We start from the raw sequence: 13203 nt of genomic DNA, 5'->3' as shown, positions 1-13203 counted from the left end.
TCCAGTCACAATATACATTTATTAAATGGCAAATTACTTCCAAATTTCTTCTTGCTTAAATCACTGGACTGTTCTTAAATGGTAAAGATTCAATAAAGAAATAACACAACATATCTTTTTCTCAGAATCCAAGCCTTAAATGTTTGGCTCTGAGAAAATTTTAATGATACATATTTTGAGAGAAAGCAGCATTATAATGAAAAAGTACAAAACTACACTTTAATTATGCCCAATAGTTTAAGTATTATGGAGGGTTGTGTATAATTATTTGGGAGAACCTCTACATAAAAATTTCAGTATTAACCACATTTTTCTCTGGAGGAAAAAGAAACACTTGAAAGGTATTTCCATCTAATAAAACAAAAATTACACACTTATAAAACTTATTAAACATTAATTGATTAGATCATAAGAGGCAGGTCGTTTGGTCTCTCTGAGGATAAGCATGAGCCGGTCAAGGTTTCTATGGCCTCAAAAATAACAAGTCTGATGCCTCAAGCAAAAACTCAGGTTGTTGTGTAATCACTACCATCTCTGAACCTGAGAGATCACAGAAAACAAGCCAGACCTGACTTTGTGAGTGTCACTGACCACAAGTATAGGTTATTTTGTTTTATTTGTTTGTTGGACTCTAAAATCTATAAACCTTCAGATGCTGGCCACATGTTATGAACTAACCAGCAATTAGGATTGTGTTGCTCATGAAAACATTTAAATTGAATTTTGTTTTCTATGGATTAAGCATGTCACCCTTAAAGGTCCCTAACAACCCTTTACACGAGTGTGGCATCTTGCTTGATTTATTTAAGAGATGAGAAAATCGATCATTGTCTGAAGAAAGCATATGAAAAAAGAGGAAATGCATTCACCCAGGTTCTCAGCGGATTGGAAGTGAAGAGCGATTTTAGTCCATGGCTGTGGGAAATGGAGAGGTTTCTCCTTGAGGCACAGAAGTATTTGTTTTACAAATCTACCGAGTGGGGGTGGGGGAAAGGAGCCAGCTCTTGGCTAACTTGGATAAAGTGAGCACCAAGCAAGAAATGTGTCAGCTGCCCTCCCCCAAGTGGGCGAATTCCAAATCTCTAAACCTCAAATACTTTTCTGCCACTGGAGGGAGAAATGATGAGGTGCGTGATGGGAAAAACTTTTAAACAGAGAAATAAAGAAAATGTTCGTGTTATCCAGCAAATGCTAAGGAATTGAAATTTTAAGATCCAACCTCGGATGGAATAAAGCTGAAAGGCTGCTGGTAAAGGCACACACTTGGTCTCTTAAGGAATGCAGAAGACATCCCAACAGGCCGGAGTGGGTTGACACTGTGTCAAAACAATACCTGAAGGTTTTCATCTCCTCTGTCATCCTGGGTTTATCTTTGGTAGACACATTAATGAGCACTTAAGTTTGAAGGAAGAAAAATAGAAGACAGGACGGAGAGCTAAGCATAGGGCCTAGATTTCCTACAGCATCCAGTAAAAGTTTCAAACAATAACCAGCCGGATGTAGAGAGATGGAAACTCAAGTCTTTTACACAGAGTGGGAGCCATAGTGTATCAGCATAGACTGCACTGAACCTTTTCCATGTTTTGTGGCTTTTCCTGCCACCCTACTACAGCCGTGTTGACTGTCATCTGCTACACTACCAAGATGTAATTTCAATATCCTCCCATGTATGCATTCAAAACTACTACTGGGGGAAAGAGGCAGTCTGGGGTTGGAAACAGAACTGAGCTCAGTGAATCAAGCCCCTACCGTCCAAGCTTACAGTCTCAGGGGCCCTCCATTGCCCAACAACAAGAGACATATGGGGTGTAATTCACACAGGCATGTGTGCCAAGAAGAAAAGGGGCTGGGTAAGACAAAGATTGGGGGAGTCTCCTGAGTGTTTGGGGTTGGATAGATTATAAAATTATAAGTAGAAAATTCAAGACATTCTGTCCTGATGGCCTTTGAACACAGACCAAGTAAAGTTTTTGCAGCTACCTCAAGGAACAGAAAGAAAACAAAGTTTCCTCTGTCCAGTCTCTTCTGCATGTTAAAGAAGCAAGCACAGCCTTGCAGCTGCAGTGGAGAGGGGGAAAAAAGAAGGGGGATTTAGAGATGGAAAGGGAACAAGATCATGTAGGGTGCTGAAACGTCAGTCAGGACTTTAGAGTGTCTTCTTTAGTTTATGTGGACTCAGGCCCAGATATTGACTGACCTAACAAACCACAGAACTGGGCATTTCTTCAAACAGTACTTTTTAATGTCAAGTTCCTGCCTGGGTTTCTAATGGAAAACTAAAGTAAGGTATCATTTTTATGGCAAATTTTTTATTCTAAGCAGGGAAGGGGGTTTCAATGAATTGGTATCATAGCAAACCAAGAATGTGGTTTCCCAAGAGGTCAGTAAATGACACAGTTGCTAAACTGTGGTCCCTGTTCTTCCTGCAAAGAGCTCCAGGACCTTGGGACAATGCACCAGAGGAGAGGAGGTAAAGGAAGGGAGATGAAAACTGATGCCCACCAGAAGAATTCCAAAGTTGAGATGTCCCTGAGAGAGGCCAAATAGCTTATGAAGAACTGTCTTCTTATCCTGTGCCCCAGAGATGACAATGATGTCTGAGAAGAAATGCATTCCCCAGAGCAAGAAATAAAATAAATTAACTTTGCTCTGTGGTGTTTGCACACACATAAACTCCATATGTCTTAAGGTAATGTATATTCATGTGGCATAAGGGGAAACATGTTAAAGGATTTTATACACGAAGCAATCAAATTGAGGGGTGTAAATAAAAACAAGGCTTTTAAGTGCGAACCTACAATGCAGCCAGAATAGCTGTACATTTTTTATTCCCAGGAGCGGTGTTATTTTACTCTCCTAATTACAGAGAAAGTATTAATAGCTCCCTTTAACTCTCAAGAATGTCCTGCACTGAACAATAAATTACATAGTCACTTTCCCAATGCCTTGTGCTCAAAGGGGTCAAATAATGACGTGTTAGCATATGTACTACTAATTAGGATTTTTGCCTGGAAAAAGAAAAGCCCTTAATTTTAATTAGACTAGTTTTAAAATAAAAGGTTGATGGTAGGCCTAAGTCCAAAAGCCTTGAGTATCAAAATAAAGCATAAAGAATGACAGGTGTTTGAACAAACCCTGTCCAGATGTCATCATTTTCGAAGAAACTATTAAAATGCTTTCGAAATGAGGTGCATATTTCTTCAGCATCAAAAAAAAAAAAAAAAAACTTAAGAACGTGTAAATTTTTAGCAAGTATTTCTACAGTATCTCTCCTAAGGGGTTACAGTCACTGCAGATGGTTCTAGGGTTTGAAAGATAAATGAACGCAGCTCTTTGTTATAAATAAACTTACCATCGGCAAGAGTCTAGGGCTCACAGGAACAAATGAACATATACAATTCCCACACCCAATATCAGGCATGATGAGAGAAACAGACGTAGTTTAGCAAGTGAAGCGAGGAAAAGGGAGTCCGAAAGGGGCCAGGAAAGGACTCACAGAGGCCCTCCAGGAACGCAGTTAGGGGAAGACAAAGAGTGCGCTGGGTCTTTATAAATGATGAATGACTGAGAAAGACAGGAGAGGAAAGGGAGACATTCCAGACAAAGAGAATCACGAGTATAAATGCCAAAGGCAAGACAAATCTTGGAGGGGAGTGAACAGTGGCCATGAGAAGCAGTTTGACAATAAACATGGCCGAACAAGTACGTGGAGATTAGACGGTGAAATGCAAACCTAAGCGATTTAAACTTTATGCTCAAGGTTTGAAAGGGCATTCGCTTGAGTAAAACAGACAAAAATATATGTCTGGATTTACGAAGGCTACTTTGATAAGAGCATAGAGGAAGGTGAATCTGAGGGTATTGAGCTTAGAGGTTCAAAGGTCAGTAGGCTACCAGCAGAATCCTCAGAACGTAAGCAAGGATATGACATAATTGTAATAGTTGGGGACTGTGTACTGGATTGAGTCCATAATGTTTGCCCATAGAATCTGTTGGAAACTGTAAATCCTTAGTTTGTACCGCAAATTTAAAGGCTATATATCTTTGAAGCAATGGGGCCTGACTAGAGGAACTGAGTAGTTAGACACAGATCTCTCAAAATTATATGTGTCATGGGTTCTAGACACAGACTCTGCTTCCTGGTGTATGTAATCTAAGCAGCTGCCTCATGTGCCTAGCACCATGCACTTTCTTTACCGTGAAAAACTGTAAAACTGTTTTAGATCGTCTCTAAAACCAGGAACTAAATGAAACATTTTCTCTTCGATCTGCAATACAGACCATTTCCAAAAGCTGGTTCTGGAAGTATGAATTTGGGAATCATCCATGTTTTAGGGTTTAAAGGGAAGATGATTGATAGGAGACATGATCTGCCAACTAAAAGTACAATAAGAGAAGAAAGCCTATGGGCAGGTTTGGTAGGAGCCCAGAGTAGAGGGAGAGAGACTTGGCCACATCCTCACAAGAGTGCCGTTCAGGACTAAGAGGACCTATTAGGGCAGTCAGGCCCAGCTGATGTTAGTCGTGAGGATCTCCATAAAGCGGTGGCATGTGGGGGAAGGTGGAAGAATTAACTGGAGGAGAGGGGACCAGTAGATGGGCTTGAGATAGGGTTTTGTTTTTGTCTTTTCCTGTGTTATGGGTATATGCCAGCCTTAGAAATGTGAAAGAGAATGTGAACGTGCAGAAAGCAAAAGGCTCACTCCTCGGGGTATTTTTTTTTCTTTTTTTAACAAGTGAGGGTAGAGGTAAAAATGTAGCCCTGGCCAGGGCCAGGGTCTTATCACAGATCAAGACAAGGTGGGGGATGGGCTGAGTGCAGAGAGCTTGGGGCCTGGAAGACAAGAAACCAATCTCTGGCATCCCTGTAGAACAGGAGGAGCATTATGAAGTAGCACTAAGGTACAGGGCTCAGTACTTCTCAGCATCCATTCAGAAAGGGCACATGGTTTCCTAGATTCTCAGGAAACTACAGTAAAGAAAAATAGCCACTTTCTCCATCCTTTGAGCTTCGACTGGTAGAAAAGTTAAGTCAGGCAGAAATTAGGTAACTGGTTAGCAAGTCAAGAGTGTCTCACTCACCCATGTGTCCCCACAACAGAGGGCTCTGTAATCTAAAGTCCCCACTCAATGTTTTTGAACCAAAGTCTCAGAGACAAAGAGGACAGTGACTTAGGAACACCCTCTGAGTTCTTGCATTAATTGGGTAGCAGGGTTGTAGGGACTGAATGAGTCCCAGGAATCAACAACATCAAAGAACAGTAGCCGTTCGCTGTTAGACATGAGCTCTGCACACATACTGGACACCAGTGGTGAATTATGAGTGAAGGAAAAAATGTAAGCCAACATCTAAGAATACTGATGCATCATGGGAAGAGTCGGGGACTGGTGGAGACAGCAGTAAGGATTGTAGAAGTGTACTGGTCCCATTTGGGCCTTAACGGAAGACTTTTTCTGGAGAGTGGTAAAAATACATGTGGGCCCATGACAGGAGAGTTAGGCAAACGCTGTACCTAATCTCAGGCCCTTGGATATTTCTTTCAGATTGTTCCAATAAACTTCTATCCATAAAGAAATCTCCAAGGCAAACAACAACCTCTCAGACAAATCTGTGCTTTCTTTGTTTTACTTTATTTTATTTAAAGCAAAATATAGAGAAGACAGGAAAAATACACAGGAGATTGATCCAGAAAGTATGATGGAAAGGGGGGTGTAAAAATAGAAGCCAGAGAGTATCTGGGAACATGATGTCTTATCCCAGGCTGACTGTTGCTCTTCCAGTAAGTCAGATAAAATGGGAAACGATACAAAAATAAATAAAGATTCATACATACCATAAACACTTTATGTAACTGAAAACATAAATGTACACACATGTGCCAATCTTTTGATGTCAGGCCAGGGCCCAGTCTCTGCATATGGATTCACTGATCAGAGTTATGCCCCTTCTGTGTTACATAAACCGCATCCTTCATCTTCACTTGCTAGTGTTGCTCTCTTTGATGGGGGAGGGGGAACCTGAGCTCACTGGTTAAACAATCTGAATTCAGAAACACACACATTTTTATAAGCAGCCAGCCAACAGCACTCACTGTTGTGCTATTATCCTGCCCACACATCACCAGTAGCATGGCGTTCACAGGTCACAATTTACCGAGGCTTTTGCAAAGCCCTCAGCTCAGTTTTCAGAGAAACTAGACAGTGTAATGTTGTTGTTGTTGTTGTTATTGTTGTTGTTGTTGTTTTCTTTTTTTCGAATTTGATCGATCTCCATTCTGTAAAATTAAATCAAGTGGGGCCTTGAGGATCAGGGCAGTTCCATCACTTTGCCCAGGCTTTTCATGGCCACGTGTGCAGGCAGAAGCTAGAAATTCAGGTGGCTCGTGCAGGGTGTGGCAAGAGTTCACCCTGCATCTCAGTGGAGGGCACTTCAGATGCACAGGCAGCAAGGCAGGGTTTGTGGGGTACTCACTGGCTTCTGCGACAATGAATGTGAGTTTACAAGATGGCTTTCTTCCCTATATGCTTCCTCTGACCCACTGTGCCCAAGACCTATTCCTGTGGGCTCTGGCTGTCTGGGAGAGGAGACAGGGAATTGGGGAACAAGGCTCCCAGAATAACAGTAGACATTTCACAGGTTTCTTCTCAGCCTCCAGATACCACATCACCTTCCTTGCCTCTTTTCATTCAGAATTCATAGCTAGAAGTCTTACTAATTCGACTTGGTCGCAAAGCACAGAACTTCTGAGCATTTCTTGCAGGAGACTGAATCCAACGTTCACACCCTTCCTACTAATCACAGCTAGGGAACCTCACATAAAGCAAAGGGCAACAAAACCAAAACCATGTTTTCTAAAAATGCTTATGGTCCCAGTATCAACAGTCAGGGGTTAAGCCTGCTTCCCCCAAACACTAATGTGTTTGCCTAAACATTACCACTACCTCTCTTTTCCGGTACAAAAGATTTCTTTAATTTTTTTCTGGTGGGGCACACTTTTAACTCTGGCACTCATGAGGCAAAGGGAGGCTGATCTCTGCAAGTTCAAGGCTGGCCACAGAGAGACTGAGCCACAAAAAGAACACTCTTAACTGCTGCGGCACCTTTTTAACAACCCTCCCCTCAAAATAGACTTCTAGTGGTCTTAGCAACTTAGAACATTTCCTCCACAGCCTTTACTGAGATGCCACCCACACTGGGGAGTCTTTTCTCAACTGCTCTTCGTAGAGTCAATTCATATGCAAAGAACAGAATGCAGATGACTGTGGAAATGGCCCACTTGTGCATGAGCCACCATTGTTGAGGCCTCACTGAAGAATTGGTGTGTTGGGTGTCTGTAAAAACTCTGGCATGTCTTCTGTTTACTCCTTGCTGTATGATCACAGGCATCCTACCTGCTTCCTCTGGTTTATTAATTTACCTATGATATGGGAAGGAAACTGTGCTCCCGAGTATACCTCCAAAGCATGGTAACACGTGACATGGATAATGCCAATGATAACTCACAGCAGTGAGAAACGCAATGCCTGAAGTCTCGGGACACATAACACAACAGTGCTGTAAATATGCAAAATAAATACACACATGGGGGCAAGGCACACTTGAGACAGACATCTTTGCCTGTGCATCAGAAGATGCATACAGATGGAAGTCAGAAGTTACGTGTGAATCTGGCTCACCTGACTTCACAGGCTGGTCTCTTAACCAATACAGTGTTTGTTTTCAGAATACCGGGTTAAAGGAGAACTACTAATAATTTATATTTTTTTATTGATAGACACAAAGTCAATGATGCCCTTCCCTAACGATTACCTTCAAACACAGACAATAGGAATTAGTTTAGGGAATTCACCGAATTGTCCTAAGGTGATGTTTATCTATTTCAGACAACGAAGAAAGATATTAGACGGCTAAATTATGTTCCTTCTGAGCTAAGCAAAGTTACTGCAGGGCCTGATGGAAGAGAATGCCCTGCTTATGAAAAGGCAGTTTTCACTGTAATTTGCCAGAGTCTTTCTCCTTGCACAGACACAAAATGTCTTTAACCAAGTGGGTTTAGGGAGACAGAACCATACGACAGGACAGGAAAGTTGAACTTCCTGGGAATATCCCAAACTTACCCTTTTGGTACACTTCTTCACCGTGTTGATCAGCTCCTGCATTACCAGGTCCACGCTCTTCAAGGACGGCCCTTTCAGTTTTACAATCTGCTTTTTGACTATTGCCTCAAATGCCATGTCTGGAGTAAACAACCCCGTCCTGAATGTAAGAAACGGGGCAGCAGATTAGGTGTTAGCAGCCGAGTAGTAGCCGATGGTCCTTAAATGTGTTTAAATTGCATGCGACTTGACCACGCACTGGACCAAGTTTTAAATTCAGAGCAGTAGCTGAAGGGACACATCAGGCATTAAAGTGGCCTTGTAAGCACGAGAACCGGAGTTTGGTCCCCAGCACCCACACACTAAAAAGAAAAGACGGTGGGTGCAAACCGCCAATCCCAGAGGAGGGAAGGCAGATGCAAATGAATCTCTGGGGCTCACTGTTCAGCCTCTATAGCCTGCTTGAAATGTGTAGGGTTAATAAGAGATCCTGCTCAAAAATCAAAGGGAGGTGGATCCTGAAGAATGACGGCTGAGGCTGACCTCTGACCTCCACATGCAAGAGCACCAGTATATCACGACATACCCACACACTGGCAACACACCAGCACAAGATACACCGGCACAGCTCACATGCCAGCATACTACACATACTCATATGCACACACTAGCACACAACATACCCTAGAACATACCACACACACACACACACACACACACAGCACATACCACACATATACACATACACACACACTAGCACACAAACATACCCTAGAACATACCACACACACACACACAAAGCACACACACAAAGCACATACCACACATATATGCATACATACACACTAGCACACAAACATACCCTAGAACATACCACACACACACACAAAGCACATACCACACATATATGCATACACACACACTAGCACACAAACATACCCTAGAACATACCACACACACACACACAAAGCACACACCACACATATATGCATACACACACTAGCACACAAACATACCCCAGCATATATCAAATTTACAGAAGCACACACACATACTCAAATACATGTGCATGCATTCACATACACACACACACACATACACACATGCACACAGCACACATACATTCATACACACAATTTATATATATTATAATACTATCCTTAATAACCCTAGAATACAAGTTCCCGTCTAACAGCAATGCCCAAGTATTAAGCAGAGTCATGTTTGCCCAGTCTCGGCCAAGCACTGGGCTCGATGCCCTGCACAGCATACAAAACAGCCATGCATGTTTTCATAACTTACAAAGTAATGTTAACTGTGATTTGTTTCAACTCAATATTTCAAAACAACATAAAGGAACAAATGTAACCACGTCTCCATAACACCATGTTCCCTGTAGATTCAACCACTGTCTGACATTTTTCAGAAAAACATAATTGTGTGTACAGAACACTTCAGACAGTATTGCTGACATTATTCCTCCTAAAATGCCACGTAACAACTATTTTCATATAGCATTAGGTATTTTGAGTAATATAGAGCTGACTTAAAACATAGCAAAACTGTTTGTTATGTGTATATAGCATGCTATTTTATATGAGGATGTGCATTTGTGGATTAGGTTGTCTCTGGGGAGTCCTGGGACCAACACCCAGTAGATTTCAAGGTTTACTATGCTTCCATTTACCATCCCTACAGGATTGTCAAAGCAGCCCTCTCTTCACAAATGGGTGTCTCCCCTTTTGCACGGTGAAACAGTGGGGCCCCAGAATCTACCCTTCCCAGCAAGGGCAGTGTACTCCAGAGGCTTAGCTGGCTCAGCTCAGAGTCCTCGGGTGCTGAAGGAAGGGTATAACTGTAGAGGAGCCATCTATCACTCAGTTGATTTACAATGCCTAAATGATGAATTTGTAAAATCAACAAATAACAAAAATCATCCTTTTATCTGAAATGAATTCAAATTTGATGTCACAATAATGTTTTCCTCTTGTGAAACAGAAAATTAGGGAACCAAATATAAGAATAGAAAAAGTTGTGTGTGTTTTATTAAACAATGGAAAAATGCAGCTGTGGGGTGGTTCCCTTGTTAAGTACTTGACATACCAACAGCCAGGATTCAACTCAGTCCAAGTGCCTAAAAAGCTAGGTATGCTTGTGTGTGCCCATAATCGCAGCATAGGGAGCAGGTGGAGACAGGGGAGGGAGGAGTCCTTCTCAGAATCTCTTCCCAACATCATCTCATCCTGGCCCTGTGTCAGAAGCTGAATCACAACTGGCCACCAACAGAAAAGCTCCTCCTTCACTTAAGGTAACCTATGAACCATAAACCAGCAACCTACACTGGATTAGTTCATTACATGGGCTCAATACATTCATTTTAAAATAACTTATATCATAATTCTAGACTGTATCACTATGGGCTGAATGCACATGTTTCCTCTAAGATCTATCTGTTGAAACCCTGTATACTTGACCTCACTGCATTATGATGTAGGGCCTTTGGAAAGAAACTAGATTGTAAGGAAGAGACTTTCAGGAACGAGATTAGTGTTTCATGGCAAGAGATCAGAGATCTTGCTGGTCCTCCTTTGACCACGTACAGGCACTGTGAAAGCTGAGTGGTACACAAACTGGAAGAAGCCCCTCACCCAGCCAGGTTGAGCTGGGGAACTCTGATCATATGATTTCAGCCTCCATAACCATTAGAGACAGATTTCATTGTGGAGAAGCTACTCTGTCTGTGAGGATTTATCTAAAGCCAAAGAATACTAAAAGGCAAAATAAGAGAATAAAGCTACTCTTAATGAGGGGAGACTCAGTTTCCAGCTCACTCCAGGCTGTACTCCTGTCCATCCCTCAGCCTCCCACACTACCCACAGCAGCCAAAATGTAAAGTCCCAGCTCCAAGAAGACCAGCTGCACCCAGCCACCCTCTGTTTACACACGTACACAAACACACACTCACATACACATACTCACATACTCATGCACACACACACACACTCTCTCTCTCTCTCTCTCTCTCTCTCTCTCTCTCTCTCTCTCTCTCTTTCTCTCTCTCTTTCTCTCTCTCTCACACACACACACACACACACACACATACAACTAGGCATACAACACACTATGATTGAAATCGTTCATTACATAGGCATGAATGATTCCATTGAAAAATAATCACCCTTCTCAATCTGTCCCAATTTCTCTCCACAATCCCAAATTTTTCTGCCAGTTGTCCATTGTTTATAAAAAGCAAGTCCTCCCCAATTGGAGAATAAACAGAGGCTTGTTCACTTACTCAGAGGTGAGTGGAATGCTCAGTTCTTATTGGGGAGAGTATAGACCATGGCTACAAAAATGTTTCATTACTATTACTATTAATATTATTATTAAAAACTATCAATATAGAAAATTAGCCTAAGTCAAAAACCAAGATTTTCTTTCTCTGGCTTCTCCTCTCTCCTTTCTTCCAATGATGAAAAACTTCCTTACTAGTCATTGGAAAAGCTCATTTTCTTTGAGTATCTTGAAGACAGGAAAAAACCGTGGATCACTTGCCTGATCCCATGTATGTTTTTGATTGCATAGCTTATTTCTCTTCTCAGTTCTTTCTCATTGAACTCCATCTGCAGATGCAAAGCGAGCCATGGTTATGACACTTAATTCTTTTGGATAATATTATTGAATAGTATAGAATGAGGATTGCCTGGCTGTTATTAATAAATGGATATTCATGTCTTTTTTATGCTAAACCCAGATGCTCAAAACATCTGTTTATATGGAGTTCAAGGCCACACTGGGGATTTCTGGAAGTTCCAGTGGATCAATTTTTTTTTAGCTCTGTTATATATGAGGAGTTCTGTTCATAAGGAATACCTCCTGGATATAATCCCAGCCACTCATTTGAAACATGGAATTCTTTTTTGCTGAATTACTAAAGTGGATGCAGCGGAGAATGCATGAATGAGAGTGTCTTCTGATGGGTGGCCAAGACACAGCTGTCTTTTTTTTTTTTTTTTTTTTTTTTCATTTTAACCACCTGACCATAAGACCTCTTTATAAGAGGAAATTAATAATACCTTATGAAGCCAACACAGGATGCATTGCTACATAAATTTTTTCCCCGAAGTCCTGGGCACTACAAATCTACTTGGAAGTGGGATCAGAGTATCATAGAACTTAGTCCCAAAGGGCACATCAGAGAGCACCGGATTTAGCTTTGACAGGGATGCAGCCGGTCCAGCCTCGCTCGCTGTCCGTTTCCTTTCTTGAGCTCTACATCTCAGGGTAGGAACTTTCCCTAGGCCTCTATTATATGCTGTGGCTTCAGGGTTTCAGAGCCTTTGTCATCCTTCCTTTGTGTCATGGACATTCACACCCCTCTCCCACCTCTTCCTGCTTAACTACCCATCCTTCTAAACTCAGCTCAGACTCTGGCTCCCTTGCAGACTTGGGCTGGGATTCATGTCTGTGGGTGTTGTTTCCATAGCACCCTGTGCTGAAGTTTGTCACTTTACTTAACACGTTTTAATAAAACGATTTATCCACCTTCTTCCCACGCCAATACATAAACATTCGCCTCCTCGTATTGAAGCAAGAGGCGTGACCCTTAGCATTCGCAGCTGCCTTACTGAGAGATCAGTCCTAACAAACACAAACAACTCTCATTTCCTTCCTACACACTGACACTTTCCCTCAGTTCCCTCATCGGATGGGCAAACATTGTTCACTCAACAGCAAGAGTCAAACCTTGGCCAGTAATTTTGAACCTCTGGTTTCTGTCTCTTGAATCGATCTAAGCCTGTCAGCCTTACCCCTAAATTCCCACAGTCATTCATTTCTCTCTGTTCTTTCCTGTTATATCATTTTATCATTTTGACTGAGAAGCTTTAAAAATGTACATTTCAGAGCTTCCTCCTTGTACAAGATCCTTTCAAGACCACATGCCCAACCATGTGTTTGCAATTTTGCTTCCTTTGTCTCTAAGAAACTCCTGAGATTATAGAAGCTTCAAGCAGAAAACACGGTCCAGCCATCTCTGGTCAGTCCTCCTCTTATTTTTTTTTAACCACATCTACTGCTTGCCCCTTGGCAATCCAGAAGGCATAG

At 41.9% G+C, this 13203-nt stretch overlaps 1 protein-coding gene across 6 annotated transcripts in view; it reads right to left on the bottom strand.

Moving 5' to 3' along the window:
• The window catches only part of DNM3 (dynamin 3), a gene marked incomplete at its 3' end in the record, with an annotated part of 461945 nt that overhangs the window by 295029 nt on the left and 153713 nt on the right, over positions 1 to 13203 (bottom strand). For all 6 annotated transcript variants that reach the window (XM_080942239.1, XM_080942242.1, XM_080942240.1 and 3 more), the window contains exons 9-10: positions 11653 to 11720; positions 8119 to 8257 (exon numbers count right to left, since the gene is read on the bottom strand). In XM_080942239.1, coding sequence (XP_080798365.1) covers positions 8119 to 8257; positions 11653 to 11720 — 207 coding nt within the window. The remainder of the gene's footprint in view (positions 1 to 8118; positions 8258 to 11652; positions 11721 to 13203) is intronic.

This window comes from Micromys minutus (assembly GCF_963924665.1).
Source record: "Micromys minutus genome assembly, chromosome: 1".
NCBI lineage: Eukaryota > Metazoa > Chordata > Mammalia > Rodentia > Muridae > Micromys > Micromys minutus.
Note: the sequence above shows the minus strand (reverse complement) of the source record. Positions and strands in the feature narration are given on the sequence as shown.